The following is a 20,038-nucleotide window of genomic DNA, read 5'->3' as shown; positions in this document are numbered from 1 at the left end:
TCTCTCGGGAAATAGCAGCGCGCCGACGGCGGCCGGCCGTCGGCCGCGGCGGCAGCGCTCGGCCGCCCTGTGACGTCAGAGGACAGCTGACGGCTGACGGCCAGTCGCCGCTCGGGTCCGGCCGCGGCCCGCGCCAGTCGTCGTGTGAAGCCCGTGTGGACGGTGGGGCGTTAGTGAGCGATTCATCCAGACGACACGGATCGAGCGACAGTGAACGGTGAGTTGGCCCGGGACGGACCTGATGTGTAACCCTGCCCTCGCGCCCCGGCAGCCGGGTGTAGCGCCATCCCTGCCGCTGGCTGGTGGCGGAGCCGTGCGGACAAAGACGGACACGGCCGGCGCGTGGTGTCTCCGCTGATCCGCTCGAGTAGCGGCACAGGTCAGCCGTTACTGCGGGCTACTGAGGCCTCCCGGCGCAGCGGTGCGGTGGGGATGGGTCAGTCTGCCGGTGACGGCTCCGACAGTAGTGATCGCCCCGTGGTCCCTCAGCCCGTCTCCTCGACCAGGCTCGATCGTGCTCAGATACGATCTGATCCGAGCATCAGTGTCACTGGAGTAGTATGAATGGGTCCCCAACGTGCCGTCCGCTACCCTCCAGTAGACAGTGCATGACAAGATATGAATCAATCTGACGGCTGTCTCCCTCCGAGAAAACTCCGGTCTGGAAGGGGCCGGCGCCCGTAGTAAATAGGTTGGGAGCTGGGTGGTGGTGTAACGTCCGGCCTCGCTGACGGCTCTCGCTGTTAGTCACCGCGGAGGTGAGCCGGCAGGAAGACGCAGTGCCACGGGAAGATACCGGGGTCGGTGCAGCTCGCTGCGGACGGAAGCGGCCATCCCGCGGACCGGTTCGGCGCCGGGTGACGTCAGCGGCCCCGGGCGGCGCTCGGTCCGGCCGACCGGCCGGCCCCGGGCTCCCTGCTGCCACAGCCGGCTGCCGCCGCGCCGTGACCGCGGTCCAAACAACCGACCCCGAGCGGGTGTGGTCGCCGCGGAGGGAGGGGCAGCGCGGACCCCCGGCGCGTACAGCGGTACCGGGCTGCCGCCGCCGCGGGAGGCGGCCGCTCTCCCCCGAGCGCTGGACCACAATTAGACCGGATCAGTGGCGGCGTGGCGCCGGCAGAGAGCCACTCGGGATTACTGGTTGGCCAACGACGAGCGATTGCGTGCGCGGTGGGGGACGGCCGCCGGTCGGCCGGCCGATTCGATTCGCCGCTTCAGAGCGCGTGTCGAGATCTACTGAGTACTGATCGTGGTTTACTCATCCGCTAATGTATCTGCGTACGCAATGCTTCGCAAATTTCAACACTTTTCAGCTTCCGCCTGCGAGTGCATCCGTAAATCAAAATCGTACATTGCGCGTACTAAGTCAACATCATTGAGATGTGTGAATCAATAACTATGGGCAGGTGTTAACGCTAGCGAAACAAGACAAAAGCATGTTGAATGTTCATTGACCATTACCCGTAGGTTTTTGGTTGTTATTGCATGGTTGTCATGGAGGACGAAGTGTGTTTTCGTCTTACCGAAAAACAGAACATATGAAAACGTAGCCGTTTCAGTTTATCGTGGTCGATTCGACCGTATCGCCGCTGTTGCGCCTAGGGAGGGGCAAGCGTCGACCGCCCGGGGCGGGGCCGGTCCGCGGTCGCCCGGGCCGGGGCAGGGGCCGGCCGGTACGTCGCTCCGGTCGGTCACCGATGAGTCATCTGTCCTCTGTCTGGCAGTGCCGTGACGCCTCGCTGGCGAGTGGCGACGCCCAGCAGCGCGCGTTGGCGCCTTGTGTCACCGGGCGATCCGGGGTACGGGCGGGGGTGACCTATGACGTTGGAGGGCTCGGGGGATGGGGGAGTACGTGGGTGTCCTGTGGGCTGCGACACTGGGCGGTCCTGACCCGTGTCGCCGAAAAGTTCTGACTCCGTGGGTACAGTCCGGCTGTTTGTGCCACTAGAAGATATCACTGGGGTCAGCAGTTGGCGCGGGGAATGTCTGTGGGCGGTGAGCTCCCCCGTGTCACCGAGCTTCCAGGGTTACAGTCGGTGTCATGTTGGGCGGTGCCGCCCCATGTCACCAGCCCGGTGCCTTGTGTCATTGTGTGGTCCCGTTCCATATTACAGAACTGTCCCGCCCCCAGCACCGTGTGGTCCCGCTCCTGACACCACGTAGTCCTCATGTCACAGAACTGTCCACCCCCCCCCCCCCCATGAGACCGTGTGGTCTCACTATATGTCACAGAACTGACCGCCCCTGACACGTGTGGCCCCGCCCCTGACACCGAGAGATCCCGCTTCTGACACCGTGTGGTCCCGCTATACGAGTATGTCAGAACTCAGAACTGTCCCGCCCCGTGCCACAGAACTGCCTCGCCCCTGACACCAAGAGTTCCCGCCCCTGTGTCACCGCGAGGTCCCGCCCGTGTCACCGGGCTGCCCGCTGACTCTCCGTCGCCGCCGTTCCAGGGACCGGAGCCGCCAGTGAGTCACCCCCCGCCGACGAGTGGCCTGCGGTCGGCCGGCGACCCAATCTGACGGGCTGCCACCAGCGCGGCGCCCTCTAAGTGACATGAAGACGCGACACAGAGCCACTCTGATTGCCCTGCTGGCCGCTGCTGTCGGCTGTGGGGGGTTCAACCTGGATACGAAACACCCGGTGATCCTACTGGGACCGATCGCCGGCGGCGGAGTGGACAGGGGCCAGTCGTACTTTGGCTACTCGGTCGGCCTCACCACCGCCCCCAACGCGGGCTCATGGTAGGTAGAGCGGGGAGAGGGAGGGGAAGGGTAGAGAGAGAGAGAGAGAGAGAGAGAGAGAGAGAGAGAGAGAGAGAGAGAGAGAGAGAGAGAGAGAGGAGGGAGACAGGGAGGGGAGGGGCAACACCCGTCGCGATAACTCATGCTTGACATGTTGCACGCACGTCTATATTATCACTGCATGTCACAAAGGTGATATATGTATTTATTTATCTTCGTATTCCGCTCTGCACCGGGGAGCAGCGACCGCCGTAGTGATAACGATACAGCAATACATACATCACTACTCCCTGCATGACTTGTCATTTAGGACTGACCCGCGTATGACTCATTATGACTATAGCTTTATTATTTCATGAGGTCCGATCTCTAATACAAAGAGCATGGCTCAATGCTTCATTCAAGCGCTGAATGTCATCACTATGGTACGGCGTGGTTCGGGGCGAAGCACAGGCCGCATGCTTCAGTATGCGGCAGTATTACGGCACTGAAGCACGGGCAAAGCTGACTTCTGGCGTAGCAGGCGCTGGACTAGCCTCGCTAACGGTGCACCGCCATGCTAGCATCCTTGACTGCTGACGTTACGGCTACACGGACACCTACTGCTGATTGACTGACAGCACGGACTGACTTACGGCTGTTTGCTGACCGCACGGGACCGACCTCTGACTGCTGATTGCTGAGTGCTGACGAATGGAACTGCACGACCCTGACGGTCAGTCGACGCTGTCCGACCGGCCACAGGGCTCACCGCAGCAGATGGAGAGGTGGCCGTTGTTCTGTCGTTTCCTGCCTCTCTCTGTTCGTTTAATTGGCAGGAGGCGGCGATGACTTCAGGCACGTCCGCGGCTGAACGTTCTGTTAGGCAATCGGCGCCGCGCTGTGGTTTGAACGTCCGTATGCAGACGGAAAACCCGCGTAAAAATACAGCCCGTCATTTCATGCAGTCTCATAACTTCCTCAGTCATTGGTGTGCCTGAGGTTATGGTGGCCATATATGCGTCAATGGTTCTCACTCTATTTGAGGTGATGTATTTTATAACACCCCGCCGCTCGGAGCCGCCCTCTGACCGCCCGGCCCGTGTAGCGGTCAGTAGCCGGCGAACCGCGGCGCCGCGGCGCCCTGAGCTCGCGGTCGGCACTCGGACCCGGCCGCCGACCCTCGCCGCCGTGCAGACGCGGCCGCCGCTCGCTGCACGGCGCTCTGCACCATTGGCGCCGGGCCGTGACTGACCGACGCCCGCCGGCGCCGTTCCCGGTAATGGCTAATCAGAGCCCGCAGCACGACGGGCCGAGCAGGGGCGGACTCGGCCGGCCCGGGTCGCCAGGTCGCTCGGACGGGTCAGGCCGGGTCAGGTGGCTCGTGTCGCTCGTGATACTGTCGTCCCTCTTTTGCTCGTCCTCTGCCGTGGCACCCGGTCTTTATACCGGTCGGAAATCAGAACATGCTAATTAGAAATAAGGCTGATTCGCAAGGCAGCAATTACTGTTAAGCTGTCGCAATTAACCAAGAAGATTTATGTGTAGTGCTTAGAATAGAATTGGGTACTCTCCTTTGAGGAATTACGTCACGTTTATATAAAGCGACATTTATACTGTAACTGGCTCATTAACGAGTGACATATTTTAGTTTTCTGACAATGCTTTGGCAACAAGAAACTGCTGAGGGCAACGCTGGGGAGTGGAGGATGGGTATCTACTGGGACGAATTGAGATCACTGAGACGACTGGAGGGCAACTGGAGGCCCCGTGCCTGAGGTGCACATTATAAATAATGTGCGACATAAAGACCAGATGTTGCCCACTCGGCTGTCGTTTGTAATAGGGCCGGGAGTGGAGCGATGGACCTGCGGCCTGCAGGATCGGTGAGGGGCGGCTTTACTGTCAGTAGCAGCGTGCTATCTGGTGCAATTTACGTCCAGTCCATGTCCTTCAACCAACGGTGTGAGCTCCCAAGGGACCGGCTAACTCCTCTCGGCCATCAACTAGGCATGCACACTGAATTTGCACCCTTCGAGCACTGTGACATTCTGTTTGTGAGATGGCTGAACGGAACGGTGTCACCTTTGTAGAATGACGCAATGGAATGTGACGTGCCTTCGCCTATGATCGCACGTAGCAGTGGGGATAAAGAAGACGACGCCTATCACCTCTCTGCCACCCCGGCCGTCGAACGATCTTGCAGACTCCAAATCATGCGTGAAGTGTATACCCAGTCGACCCTTGCAGTCGCCATTGCGCCGTTCCCGTTCAAACGGTGACGCTTGAACGGGCGCTGGAATCGGTCTGCGTCCGACATTCATCAGCGCGAGGAGAGCTGGTGTATAGCCGTGTGAGGATGCCATTTCCAAGGCCCTGTATGCCGTTTCATCCGTTATCACCCCACATCTGCCCTGGGGCGTGGCTGCGGGCCCGACCGGCCGCTCAGCACCAGTGACGGAGACGGCGGCACTCCTCTGCAGCCGAGCGCTCTCCGCCTGACAGCGGCGCCGGCGCCGACGGCTCTGACGCACGTGGCCAACTGGAGGGGGGCTGTTTTTGTCGGTCTGTGCCACGGCCGCCGCCGTCTGTCAAAGTTACGTACACTGTGACGCGCCGGGCTCAGCGAGTTGCAGCGCCGAGAGCGCGTGGCAGAGCTGGGAGACACGTGCTGAGTGACTCAGTCAACAGGCGTTGGACCGGCCCACGGACCTCTGCCGAGGCTTCTGTCTGCATTCTCTGAGGGCACTAGCCGGCACTGGTGTTGCCACTGAGAGTCAGCCTATGGTCACAGCGGTCGGGAATGCTGGATAGAGAGGCAGACGTAAACATTTGTGTAGCTGACCCTAGCCGCCGAGACAAGAGCTGAGGGGTTCACTGTCGAACTAGCAGAATAGACAAGCGAGTCATCATTTTTGAGTCACACCTATCTCTTACAGTCTGTCGGAGGCCTAGAGAAGAGCCACTGAAGATCCGTTTGAGGTCCGGTCTGGTGTCAATTCTCCTGTCTATTGGAGGAATGTGCCGCTGGCCATGCAGACTGTTGGAGGGAAAGGCCGCTCTGGTTGCTCGAGTTGCTGTCCTCTCCCCCGGTTGTTGGAGGCCTATCCCGCTCTCCCAGTTGTTGGGAGGGGAGGGCGGCTGGCTGCAGCCTCCCCAGGCTAACCTGTGTCCCGACTGCCGAGGGCGGTGGTAACGGCTCCCATCGGGCGGCAGGCCACTCATCGCCTTTGTAACCAGAACAAACATACAACCAACGAGACGGTCCCGGCCGTGTTATGTCGACTGGATAAATATTGCGCCACGGCGCTGGTAATATATACAGGCGCCCGGTAGTATACAAACGGAGCGGCTCGGGGGACCGCCCGCCCACATCAATTAACGGCACCCCACTGAAAGACGGCCAATATACCGGATCGGCTGACTGTTAGCAACCGTTGTTAGTAATGGTAACTCAATACCCATCTGATGTCTGAACTGTTATCTTGTCTGATTAATGATTCTACCTCCTAAATGCTGCTTAGATGACGGCGGGACAGGTTCTTGTTTTCGTTTTAACGAATGTCACGCGCTTTGAAGTGCCTGCAGAGTCTGTCGGCTAATCTTTTGAACAGTCGGCGCTCTGTTTTATCCCGATGCGCTAATTTCCTCTGCAGACGGCCGTATCGCCGGGAGCTCGGTGAGGCAGAGCGCCGCCCTTTGTTCGACTCCAGTCGATCAGCTGGGTGCTGAGCTGAGTCAGATGCCGTCACTGCTTAGAATAAGCCCGGTGCTGAGTGGCAGCTGAGCCTGAGCCTCTGTGGTGGCCCGGCGCCGCCGAGGTGGTCTGTTTTAGCCGTGGAGTCGCTCGGTGGTCTGGCGTCTGGGTGGGGTATTGAGGTTGTCTGACTCGTCCGTCTGAGGTGGTCTGGTGCCGCCTTCTGAGGTGGTATGGCGTTTGAGGTTGTGAGGTGGTCAGACTCGGCCATTAGAGTCGATGAGGTGGTCTGACTCCGCGCCGTGGAATTGCTCGATGGTCTGGCGTCTGAGGTGGTTAGGTGGCCTGGCGAATCCACTGTTTCGGAGTCTTGAATTCGAGGCAGCCGTACCGCTAGCTACCGACCATTATCCGTGGACGGTCGCCAGTGCCGTCCGCTGCCGCTCATGCCCATTGTCCGTGGACGACCGCCAGTGTCCTCGGCTGCCGCCCATGCCCATTGTCCGTGGAGGTCGCCAGTGTCGCGGGCGGTCCTGTCGCGGCAGGGCGGTCCTGCGTGGGTCGGTGGGCTCCGGGCCGCACTCCAAGTGGCACACGCCGCCACTCGGAGATTTGTCGCCGTCTGACATCTCGGCGAATCCGTCTTTTCTTCTCGGCAGGAACCATGAGGCTCGCCAACTTCCTGATGCGCCTATAGCTCATCCTCTTTTCGTGGGATCTCGGTGGGGCCTTCGTCGCACTCAGTAGCTGAGGTTACGATATTTTTATATGGTGTGGACTGCAGTCGTAACCAAAGTAACCTTGGTCGTAACGGTCGTGGATCATATGCGACTTTCTGTATTATTCCTATTTAATATAATAATTCATTGATAGCACCCAATTAACTAAAATTATTTCGACCGATACGGCACTGTGGATTCTCCGCCGTTGTAGGTTTTAGTATGTCCTTCATGGCTTCCAAATGCCTATTTCATCAGCATATGGCTGATTCCCGTGTGGTTTAGACCAGCGTAGGTGCTCATTTTTTAGCTCATCAATCAAATTTTCACTTTTTGATTGCCCTCAATTTCTACGCCTGCGACTCCCGAGTATTTATAACGCCGTGCAACCTGGGTGTCGGGCCGATGGCTTCTCGGGACGAGTGGGTTGCTCGCCCTCGCAGCAGACCTGAGACAAAAACGGCAGCCTTTTCAGCAGCAGCGGCCGCGTCGGCGCCAGCGCCCGTATCTCCTGAGACTGTCTCGCGAGCCGCGACAGCCCGGGACCGTGTCTCATCAGAGACGCCAGGCAATGGTCCGTGTCTCCAGGCTAAGCTCTTCTCAGGGTTCGATTAAACCAGATAAGAACCTCGGGACTCCATTAAGCTCATCGGCCCGTTTTTGTCGGACAAGGCTTACCGAATTTAGTCATTTGTGGACTTGTAGAGTGTGGGCTCGGAGATCCGCAACGGGCAACCCTTATTTGGATATTGCTAAATTGGACCTTTCGTGCTTCATTTGTACCTAGTTCTCTTAGGTTTGTACCAAGCCGACTGTCTCGTCCCGCGCTGGCTTGTCACACCTCGACCAGTACCAATCACGTCCAGTCTGTTCCTTTCCCGTCACGAGTGCCAGCCATGTCGTGTCTGTGTCATCCCAACCCGTACTTCTCTGCTTTACCGTCCTTACCCGTACCTGATCCATACCTGCCTCTCCCGTCCTGACCTGACCGTCTCGAACCGACCTGACCTGTAGCTGTCCCATACCGTACCTGCCTCTTTCGTCCTGACCTGTCCCGATCCTGCCTCTGCCGTCCTGACCTGACCGCCCCGAACCTACCTGCCCTGTAGCTATCCCGCACCTGCCTCTCCCGCCCTGACCTGACCGCCCCGAACCGACCTGCTGCGTGACGCAGTGTCTCGTTAGTCCGACCGACAGAACATGGTTTTTGCGCTCACTCTCCCTTCAGTGCAACTGTTAGTTCCGCTCCCCGCTGGGGGAGAGAAGCCGACTTGCGCTGCAATAGAGTGCCAGCAGTGCAGTGTATGTATGTCTGTACTTGTGGCCTCCATGGCGAGACGAGGGCATTCCCTTGAGTTCCATGAATGTAGGACGTTTCTCTGACCGCGAAGTGACTCAGTGGCAGTTCATCTCGCAAACTGTTTTTGTCCTGAAACGTCAGAGCATGACTTCATACTTACCTACGTCATTTCCGGCCGACTTATCATTTGATTGGAAGTTCTTTTGTCAGCGTATGTCATGTCACGGAGAGCACCGCAAGATTCACGATGACTGATGATACACTTATTGCTTTAGGATATTTGCCAATTGCCAAGGAAGCCATGGGGCTAGCTCCTTTCAGTAATTCGCTGGAAAGCGTTTAAAACGTTAAACAAACGTCAAGAAAATCGGTGGAATATATTTTGATAGTAACCCCGGACATCCTGTAGCGATTGCGTGATGAGCTCTTTTGCTGTATACTGAACTATGGCGCTGATTTCTGGTGTATGGTAATGTACTGACCTTTGCTGAAGGCTCTGCTGATAAGCTGACCTGGGCAGTGAGCTGCTACCTCGGACTGATATGCTGACGTGTGCTCCTGCCTCGGGCTGACTGCTGACTCCGTAATGTTTCCTCTCCGGCAGGGTGCTGGTCGGGGCGCCGCGGGCGAACTCGACTCTGGGTCTGCACGACATCCCCAGTACGGGCGCCATGTACAAATGCAGCCTGGTCGAGGGCAAGTGTGAGGAAGTCATCACAGACACCACAGGTGGGTTCCGGTGGGTTCCAGCCAGCAGGCTCTGCAGGTTGTTTGGGCGGTAAGCGGCCGACCCTGCCGGTTGGACTGGCCGCCGCGTCGGCCGCGCACCCGTCTCGATGGACGAGATAACGCCTCCCGCGGCCGTACCGAGGCCAATGGGCACTTCGCTCCAAAGTGCACGCGGGCGACAACGCTCTCGCATAACTATAAACGCGCACCGAAAACACTCTTCTCGTCCATAATGAGGGCATTTACCTCCTACGCCTTCACAAAGCCTTTTAGTTTATGCTAGGATTGAAACAAGATAATAAAAATGGAAACTATGTGCCAATACACAATTACATTGAGAAGGACCAGTGCGCTGCCGCGCTGTGCGTCTGGTGCCCGGCCGATCGCTGGCCGGAGCCTGCTCTTCTGCTGAAGGTCGGTCGGTTCATTGCCACTGAAATCCTGTGATTAGGGACGGCACATCAGTGCGCCCTTCAGCCCCCGCCGCCCCCGGCCGCCGCCGCGCTGCGCCGGGCCTGGTCGCTCACGGTCGGTTTTTGTCCCGCTTCTTGCCGTGTTCTCTGCACGACAAGGCGGCCGGGGTACAAAGCCGGCGCCAGTGACCTGTCCTAGATAAGCTGACTCGGCGTGGGTTTGTGCATTGTGAACCTTGACATAGTCACTTAGCCTCTCGGTTAAGGTTTAAAGGCCCTAACGTCTAAGTAAGACGCTTCTGTGATATTGTTGTTTTTTATGCCATCGCCACTGGAGAATCAGATTCACAACAACGTTTATCACCGTCATGTCAAGGAGAAGCACGGGAGAAAATCCTACACCACGTTCTGCGCTTTCTGGGCCCTGCCGCTGTACGAGTCTCTAAATTCCCTGTCCCTGTAAGGCACGGTAATTAGCTGTGTTCTCTGTGAAAGTATGACGTCGGTCGGACATCCCTTGCGGGCCTGGCTTCCATCTGATGGCTGAGGGCTGACGGTCGACGCGGCTAGACCAACGTCTACCTTTCAGCAGCGTCTGCTTCCGTGGGAATGTTGCTGACCTGGAAAGAGATGAAAATGCTTGTGATAGAGCTCACTATATCAGCTCTCATAAACTTTCAGTCATCACTCCATCCTTCACTGCTGCCTGTATCTCGCTCTCCCCTCATCGTCTGTCCCCTCTCCCAGGTGACGAGGTGACCCGTCAGCCTCCGAACAGCTACCGAGACTACAAGCAGGGCGCATGGATCGGCGGCGCCATGGACGCCAACCCATCTGCTGGTGACAAAGTGGCGGTGAGTACTGGGCGGATAGAGAGCGGGAGGGAGAGAGGGAGGGAGGGAGGCTGCGCGTCCAGCTGCCTCTCCCACTAGACGTCCCACCGGCCCCATCGAACCCGTCAGGGCAGGGGAGCGGGCGGATGATGTGTCAGCGTCCCCCACTTGTTCAGCTCGATGGCTCGCGAAGTTCTGAGGGGAAGTTTTCAATGATTACATGTTACGAAGCACGCCGGGGCGGAGCGCCTGCCTGTGCCCTGTGGCCGTCTGAACGTCCGGTATTGTTGACTCAGTGGACGGCCGGGCTGTGAGTGACCTTCAGAGGGGTGTTCGGTGGTGTGGGATGGTTGTCATGGCAACAGAGGGGAAATTCGAGTAACCCTCCGCACTGTTTTGACGTTACACAAGGGTGACAAAGTTTGGTGGAAAATTGGCTATTGCCTCGGCGTGGAAACGTTCTGGTGGAAGAATATTGTCGTTGTTACAGAACACCTGTTGGTTTGCCTGGTCGATTACGTACGTTTGTCGGGGCCCTCAGGCACTCAAAGACGCATCGCCGAGTGCGCTTTTTCCGTCTTATATACCACGCATTACCTAGAATGAAAGGAAATAAAGTGATACGGACATGAGTAAGGCAATGGCGACAGATTTTCCCACAGATTCGGTGCTTGGAAACTCGTACGTACGTGGCTAAGCTAAGGCACAGACGAGTCTCTCCTGACAATCCGCGCGTGGACCAGACCTGCCTGTTGATCTATCTATCACCGGGTCTCTTTGTCCCGGGGTGCTACCTAAGACTCCTTGTTATCGATCCTCGCCCATGCGTGACTACCACACTGGAGCCGGTAATCGCTGATGAGTTCCGATCACTGATTGGGCTACTCCGCCACTCCCGCCGCCTTGTTTTGATCTAATCCCGTGCTGACGGCTTCCCGCCGCTCTCCTCCCTACCTCTGCCGTCTCTCCGCTCTCTCTCCGGCGGTGGGCGGTGGCTGATGGCCAGTAACGGCGCCACGCGCCACCGGCAATCGCGTCTCATTCAGCGTCGACCGGGCCGGTCGGTTCATCCATCAGCCCTCCAATGGCCGGGTCTGTCGGGTCACCGCCCGGCCCGCGGAACGCTTCGAACGGCGCCTGTCATATCCCGGCCGGTGGCGGAGCAGCTCAATGGGCGCTGATGGAGCCGCCCCGCGTATCGCTGCCGTATCGGAACGCACTGGGGTGTGGTGACGCCCGCCGGTGGTGTATCGCTGGTGTGGCTGTCATCACAGACACAATTCACCAGGGTCTGGTGATGATTGGTGGTGTCACAGGTCGGGCAGGTGGCGAGGGTTCTGTGAGTGATATCAAATCTTATCAACGTTAGGAAGGCAGCCAGAACTTTTTCTCGGCAATTTAGGAGGTGAAAAACATGCATATTTTTCGTCGGGAGATGACGTGAATAAAATACAACTATTTTTTATTTCGAGCTAATCGCTGGTCTCGGGAAACTTCAGCATGAAATAATAGGGATCAATATTGAATTTATAGCTGGCTATATTCTAGCAATATGAAGGCACTCCATAAGTTCAGCCTGCATGTGCTTGGAAGTTTGAAGGCCATTATTAGCATCTGTTGAACTCATTACCCGTCCGGCTGGCTCCAGACGGCAGTCTGGTCGGCATTTTACGTGCCCGATCAGTACGGTCGGCCCCGTGACTATCGGGCGTCGCTATGCGCCGGTCGATAATTGACCACGACCCAGCGTGACCTGATGACCTCCGATGGCCTGATCTGACTCGTGGCCGACCGCTTATCGAATGGTCGTATTGTGTTTACGAAGTGCCCCGACGGAAAGGCCGCCGATGTCGTTTTTGTGTTTTCTCCTCTCTGGCCCGGCGATTCGTGTCTTCGGTCTCACGACTCGTGTTCGGCTGTGGGAGTGTCTCTGATGGTGAAGAGAGAAAGAGGGGTGAGAGAGGGGAGATATGGAGATGTAATGAGAGATAGCAGAGAGGGCGGGAGAGAGAGAGAGAGAGAGAGAGAGAGAGAGAGAGAGAGAGAGAGAGAGAGAGAGAGAGAGAGAGAGAGAGAGAGAGAGAGAGAGAGAGAGAGAGAGAGAGATAGAGAGAGAGAGAGAGGGAGGGAGGAAGAGAGAGAGAGAGAGAGAGAGAGAGAGAGAGAGAGAGAGAGAGAGAGAGAGAGAGAGAGAGAGAGGGAGAGAGTCGTCACTCGTCATTGTGAAACCTTTATTACCGACCTCGCGACACTCCTGTTCTGTAACAACAGCTTGGTTAAGCGGTGACAAATCTGCCGTCAGCTGTCACTTGTCTCTCTCTGTGTGCGTTTCAGGTATGTGGCCATCGCTGGATTAACCAATACCGAACCAAGAACCATTTCGGTAACGGAGTCTGCTACTGGATGGAGAGTGACGTTCCCGACTATCTGTCGCACAAAGTCCTGCCGCTGATTTCGAACGGTGAGACAAGGCCCTAAAACATAATCTAGTGAGACATCTAGTGAGACGGGCGAGACTAGGGCGACCCTCCGCGCTGGTAGCAGCCAGTTCCGGGGCTTGATATGTCCTGTATCTGCCACATCCTTATGCTTTTTTAGTTCCTTGTCATTCTGACTTATTGGAGCCGTATATGCTGCACACTGCTCTCGGATTGGTAGAATGGTGCTGGCCTTTGTCATAGGTACTGCTGTCACTTGTGAGTGTGCTTAAACGCTTGATTTTGTGTATATCCGCTGGGCATTGTCCCTAAGACGAGGTAGTTCATTTATATCTCAATGGAGGTTTGCCGATCGGTTTATGGTTACTGGCCGCTGACTGCCGATTATTTTTCTACCCCAGGGATGCAGACTCTGAAGGAGCGGGACAAGGAGAGCTTCCTCTACGCCTATGGACAGGCCGGCATCTCCGTCCACTTCGCCAAGGTTAGTGAACCCAGAACATATCGCAGGAAAGTAACGCTCGCGGACAGTTCAAAGCCTGGCGCTCCTGCCCATGCGTTCACACCGCACGGACGATTTTGCGGTCACCCACCACTGTAAAGCCACTTACGTTAAGCCACAAGTATGCATGGATAGCCAAATAAGGTGTCGCTTTCAGTGAATTTTCAGCAAACAGGGCTAGTTACTGATAAACATCCGCATATTGCATGATGTGTTCGTGGTCCAATTGGAAAGTGGATTGATATGGAATGTAGAACGTGGGAGCGCGAGAAAGGATGAGCACAACTTCTATGAATGGATTATATATAACGAACAGCTATTTAAGAGCTTAGAACCACGCCACTGTGTAACGACTTTTTCATCGACAAGTTCGTTTGATTCCTGCTTTGTTGATCGTATTTTTATCCAGCGGTACAAACAATCCAACTTTTGCGGCGTAACTGGATAATTTTGTTCCATTGGCTTCTGGCTAGTGGCTGATAAAATTATTGTGTTGTTGCGTGGTCTAACTTCCAAACTAAAGCAGCGGGTAAAGTTTCCACGTCAGTTTATTTTCCCGTAATGAAGGTGGAACGTTTTTAGTGGTGGTCGATCAGCGAGGTGACATCCCTCTGTCCCGGTAACGCACGGGTCGGTGGTGCCAGCTGGCACTTTGTTCCGCTCCGGTGACCGGTGCCAGCGCGGAGGATTGTCGCCGGCTGTCCGCTGACTGCCCCGCTGACCAATGTTCTCTGACCGCTGACTGCTCCGCTGAACAATGTCCTCTGACCGCTGTTCTCTGGTCGCTGGATGCCACACTCTAACCACTATTTTATCGCCATCTCTGACCACTGCAGCTCTCTGACCGCTGACAGCTGTTCTCTGACCAATGTTCTCTGAGCGCTGACTGCTGTTCTTTGACCTCTGTTCTCTAACTGTCGTTCTCTGACCACTGCTCTCTGCTCGCCATTCTCTGACCTCTATTATCTAACTCTCTCCCGGCAGAACGGCTCCGAGCTGCTGATGGGCGCTCCGGGCATCTACAACTGGAAGGGCTCCGTGGTGCGTCTGGCCGACTCGGAGGGTTTCAGTCCCAGTCCGAACGTGCGCCGCCGGCGCGCCGTCGAGCCGCCGCTCGACCTCAGCGTGTACCGCGTGCCCAACCCGTACCTGACTGCCGCCGTGCACGAGAACGACTACTTCGGTAAGAGGCGAGCGGGATCGGGAAAGCCCGAGAATTGATCGCCCGTGGCATAACAGGACAGCATGCTTCATAAGCTCTGCATTCCTGAGCACATTGAGATATTCCATGACCATGACAGATGACATTTAAGTTAAGATATTCTGGTAAACAGTAAAAACCTGTCTGACGTGTTTGTCGCTCCTGCCGCAGGGTATTCGGTCAGCTCTGGAGAGTTTCTGGGAGACGGGCAAACGTACTACGTGGCGGGAGCCCCCCGCGCCGCTCTCGGCAATGGAAAGGTGAGGCTCGCCCCCCGGCAGCCACAGTTGAAATTCGGCGAACAGCGTAGCGAAAGGTCATTAGGAAGCACAGTCTCGCGGCGAATTGACACAATTTAGCCAATAGCATCGACACAGACAGTTTAGCTGGCAAGCAACACGGGTGCTGTTGAGTTATTGCTATTGTTTGAGTGCTAATCATCGGTATCGTTAGCTGACGTTCTTGCCTTTGTGGCCCTCAGGTATTTGTGTTTGACTTCCCTCCGAACGAGCTGGAGGGTATCGGCGTGGTGCTGGAGCGCGTCGGCTCCCAGGTGGGCTCCTATTTCGGCGCTGCGGTGCTCGGTCTGGACGTGTCCGGGGACGGCCGGCCCGAGCTGCTGGTCGGCGCTCCCCTGCACTCGCAGGGCAGCGGCGCCGGGGCGCCGGCCGGTCTCGAGGAGGGCAGGGTGTGCCTCTATCAGAACCTGGGCCGCGGTCAGCTCAGCGAACAGCCGCTGGTGCTGGCCGGCAGCCGCGCGCCGCGCGCCCGCTTCGGATCGGCTGTCGCCAGCGTCGGAGATCTGGATCAGGACGGATACAACGGTCAGTGGACGACAGAGATGGTTTCATCGACGCCCTAGCTCGCCCATGTGCTCTAAGAAACGTTTGTTTTGTTTTATTGGGTTTGGCTTACCGCTCTAAACTACCAGCCACAGACCTATAACTAACTGCTCAAGTACGCCCCATTTCGCACAGTTTTAACTTAAGTCTCGGTTGGTTTCTAGTTTAACTTTACACTCGTGTTTTACCCGTTCAGACATCGCCATCGGTGCACCGTACGAGGACGACCAGCGCGGCGCCATCTACATCTACCTGGGCGGCGCCGGCGGCCTGTCGCCCACCTACAGTCAGCGTATCGGCGCCGCCGAGCTGAGCGGAGAGCTGAGGGGATTCGGCGTCAGTCTGTCGCACGGGCTGGACATGGACAACAACCGGTACTCTGGTGAGTCGCGCAGACACTTAGGGGGGGGGGGGGGTAGCCGGGTCCTTCTACAAAGAGAGCTGTAGCAGTAGGTAGCAGCTACATGTCTTTGTTTTGAATTGCTGAAAATGTATAACAGCTCTAGCGCCGGAGAAGCGGCACAACCATCTTTTTCTGAGGCCCAGAGGTTGTGATTCTTTGTACGTACAGACTATTTGATACGATCGACTGTTAACCTACAATTATGAGAGACGTGTGGCTATAACTTACCCCCGGTCCGGTGTCTGCCTACAGACGTGGCGGTGGGCTCGTACCTGAGCGGCGAGGCGGTGCTGCTGCGCGCCCAGCCGGTGGTCCGGTTCCACGCCCACCTCTCGTCGAGCACCGACCGGCTGCAGCCGACCGACCGGCAGTTTCGCATCACCGCCTGCATCAAGTATTTCGGCAAACACCTGCCCGAACAGCTGCGTGAGTAGGCACTGAAAAACGGCCCCAGAGTAATTATAGTGAGCGGTAGGAAAGCGACGATGCATCGTGAAGAAGGACGAGCTCTGTTCTGCAAGATGGCTGACGGAACACCCTATGTGTGACGTAGTGGTTTGGTTGTGACTGATGGCCCGGGTCTGACGGAGGGTCTGGGGGAATGGTTCAGGTTTGAGGGGCTGGCCAGGGTTTGACGGGTTGACCAGATCTAAAATGGCTGGTCTGAGTGTGAGGTAGAAGCTCATGTCTCTTGATGTCCCATTCCTTCATGCGGTCTGCTCTAACCGGTCCGTGTCTCTACAGCTACTGAGGTGCTCATGAAGATCGAATCGCGGCACGTGTTGTGTGCGTTCGACCTGTCCGGCGGATCACGCGACAACTTTACCTACACGCGTATGCTGACCTACGAAAGCTACAGCTGCGACGACTTCACCGTGCTGATCAAGGTAATGAGGCTGGCCTGGGTACCGAAAAGGTTTTATTCTAAGATGAGAGGGACAGCTGGTCAAATCGAGAGGCGCGATGGGGTTGACAATGGATGAAAGAAAGTGATAGGCGGCTGTTGCGTTGCTCAGGGAGGGGTCGGGATGACGTACGGTTGGTCAAGGATGGTTTGGTGTGAGAGACGAACGGTCTGCATGAGATAAAATGTCATGCAGACCGTTCGGTTGGGGACTAATTAACGAACAGCTGGTCAGAAAGAGAAACCAGAGTGAGAGATTGTTGGTGAATGGTAAGTAAGTGACGGACGCTGTGGTGACGCCGCCGCCTCCCCGACAGTCGGACATCCACGACTACACGCAGCCGATCCAGCTGAGTATGAGCTACAACATCTCGTCAGAGGACGGCACCGTGGAGGAGCACTCCCGCCCGTCGACACCAGTCACCATCGGAACAGACCTCTCCAAACGGGCGGAGCGCAGCAAACGACAGGGTCAGTAGGGCGTGCTGTCAGCAAACCGTCAGCCGTGAGCCGAGCCGATATGACGCTGACCGGCCAATTCCTTTTTCACTAAGTTTTTAAAAATCCATATGGCCGCAGCTCAGCCTTATCTACCCAACATGTGTCTTTTATATGTTGATTTCGTGGTGCAATGGAACAACCCGTGTGCAATCAAATCATGACATGTCCATTGTTTCTCGATTATCTATGTATATGTGTAAGAGCCACCGATTGACACCGACCCCCTGTGTACCCCTCTGCCCGCGCAGCCTCGTCTCTGATGACGGGCGACCTGTCAGAGTTTTGCGCCACCTGCCCGGTGGTGAACCGTCTGGGCGCTGGTCAGACCCAGGTGCGGCTCAGCGTGCCGTTCTCGATCGGATGCGGTGCTGACGCCGTCTGTCAGTCGGACCTGAGCGTCAGCGCGGCCGTCAGCGGGCTGCGCGAGGGAGCTGCCTTCGTCATCGGCGCCTCGCCCACCATCGAGCTGGACGTGAACGTGACCAACGCCGGCGAGCCGGCCTCGCTGCCCAGCGTACAGGTGAGACGGCATTTGCTGTACTTACAGAATCCAGCGTACAGGTAAAATGGCATTTAGTGTAGTGTCCAGTGTAACGTGAGCCGACCTGTGTCCAGTGTTCCGATGGGCCTGTGTTCGGCCCTCAGACCAGTATGACGATTTGTAACCTGGCTGTTGACGACTTGCGCGCTGTGTCTCCGTAATTCAGTATGGGACCGGCCCTCCCGCTACTTGCTGTGACTTCCTGAATCAGTGCATGACCGGCCATTCCGTCCCCGTCCGCAGGTGAAGCTGCCGCCGCCAATCCGCCTCGTGCGCGTACCACAGCTGTGTTCAGAACGCGAGACATCGGAGCACGTAGTCCTCACGTGTCATATCCGACCGCACCCGTTCCCGGCCGGTGCCGAGGGCCGGATACGGCTCTCACTGGACGTCCAGGAGCTGGCGCCGGGCACCGAGAGTCTCACCGTGCAGCTGAACGTCACGTCGGCAGGAGAGGAGCTGGCGGCCGTCGATAACGTGCGGAACTTCCGGCTGAACCTGCGCACCGAGGCGGACATTGCCGTGACTGGGTGGGTAGTACCGGCTGGCGTCGGACAGAATAGAGCGGTTTTTCTTCACGCTTGACTTGGCCTGTCTTTCTTTTTTAGATAAAGGATGATATTGTTTTCAACTGTGTCACTGGAACTGGTGTCTCTGTTGATAACTTGTGTGTAATTGTTCAATTATTTCATATTCTTGAATCATAGAATCATAGAATCATAGAATCATATTCTTGCAGTCGGCCCTGACTCCGTTCACCCTCCACCCGTGCAGCCAGCCGCTGGAGGAGCCGCCGCTCTACTACGACAAGAAGGCCGACCGGGACGAGTCGGAGCGCAACGATCCCAACTACGTGATCGTCTCGCACCGGTACCAGGTGCTGCGCTACCTGCCCTCCCCCGTGCAGGCGGTCAACGTCAGCTTCCTGGTGCCGGTGAACGTGACGGACGCGGCGGGGAGGCAGATCCGCGTGGTGGACGTGTACCGGCCGGTGGCGTCTGTGGAGGGCCGGCCGCTGGCCTGCACCAGTCAGACGGGCTACTTCTTGGCCTCGGTGAGTGGGCGGGTCTCAGCTACCTACTCCGGTGTCATTGGTCATCACAATGCTACATGCCTCGGTACTTAGGATCAGGCCATCAGAGCTGAATGTGTGATGGGTACGATGTGACGCTAGGGCCCCTCTAACATGGAATACTGCAACGTTGTAAATGTACACAGGTATTGCCAATTTGTCCGCTCAAACATTCGAGCTAAATTTATAAAAAAGGTAGGATTTCTAATGCAGTGTCATCAGCTGAAAGAATATCACCCTTACACAATGCTCGCACAAATTGTTTTTCGTTTCTTTAATCGAAGCGTGTTCTCTATGCTGACCTACCGTGCTCTGTGTGGACAGGACGGCAACAGTTACGTGGAGTCTGCGCGCACCTGGCGCCGCCGGTACCAGCTGACTGACGAGCAGCGCCGCCTGCTGGCGCCCACCGAGTACCGCCACGAGGGCAACCTCACCACCGTGCTCAACTGCACGCAGCCGTTCGTCTCGTGTGCCTGGATCGAGTGCGGCACCGTGGCGTTCCCGCGGCCCGACACCAGTGTGGTGGTCACGCTCTCCATGCGCGCCAAGATACATGAGCTCGGTGAGTGGTTGATAGCGATACGGAATCAAAATGAGGCTGAGCGATGCTGACCAAACAGAGTCTTAGAAATCGGTATTTAACCGACCAGAATGAAAATTGAGAACACACCCATCCGTCGTTTCCATCCTCAGGATGCTGAAACTCTTCTCCACGCCGCAACCCCCACTCCGGGCTGGATAGGCAACTTTATCCCATGCGTGCTGCTCTCTTGGAGCGGCACTGCTGCTCCCCAAGGAGCACACCAGTAGCCGGTACATACTTTAGGGCTGGTCGGCCTGTCTTTTGGGACGGGCTCAGCCCCGGTGACTTACTAGGGTGCCTGCCCAGGCTAATGTCTCCCCCTAATTCCTATCATCCTCTCGGCTCTGAAATGTTCTTATCAGACCGAAAGGGCCTAACCCAACAAAACAAACATACAAAAAATGAGAAGTTGAAGAAGTTAGCAAGAGATGGTACTCTCATCTTCCATCTCCCAATTTCAGCTTACATATTTATTACGTGACGTCGAGCCGGCATCTGCCGCCGCAGCATATAACCGTCTGCTGATGAACTCGGTTGGCAGTCGGGACATCACGGCTCAGGAGGTAGCACACCACTCTCTGCAGCTGCCCGCCCTGCTGACATCCGCTACCTTCACCGTCGCCACCATCAA

The 20,038-nt window shown here is 56.8% G+C and overlaps 1 protein-coding gene across 1 annotated transcript; it reads left to right on the top strand.

The window, feature by feature from the left end:
• The first annotated feature begins 92 nt into the window (after positions 1-92).
• Positions 93-19,634, top strand: LOC122366846 (integrin alpha-PS3-like). The gene is made up of 18 exons (XM_043339475.1): positions 93-217; positions 2,457-2,747; positions 9,047-9,171; positions 10,332-10,438; positions 12,752-12,878; positions 13,257-13,339; positions 14,342-14,540; positions 14,730-14,818; positions 15,040-15,382; positions 15,597-15,782; positions 16,056-16,229; positions 16,548-16,690; positions 17,025-17,178; positions 17,457-17,728; positions 17,993-18,279; positions 18,524-18,803; positions 19,146-19,386; positions 19,567-19,634. Exons 2-18 carry the CDS (start codon positions 2,560-2,562, stop codon positions 19,632-19,634), a joined length of 3,066 nt encoding a protein of 1,021 aa, XP_043195410.1. The 5' UTR covers positions 93-217; positions 2,457-2,559.
• Positions 19,635-20,038: the final 404 nt, after the last annotated feature.

This window comes from Amphibalanus amphitrite, unplaced genomic scaffold, assembly GCF_019059575.1.
Source record: "Amphibalanus amphitrite isolate SeventyFive unplaced genomic scaffold, NRLGWU_Aamphi_draft 000834F_arrow, whole genome shotgun sequence".
Lineage (NCBI taxonomy): Eukaryota > Metazoa > Arthropoda > Thecostraca > Balanomorpha > Balanidae > Amphibalanus > Amphibalanus amphitrite.
This window is presented reverse-complemented; position numbering and strand designations above follow the sequence as displayed.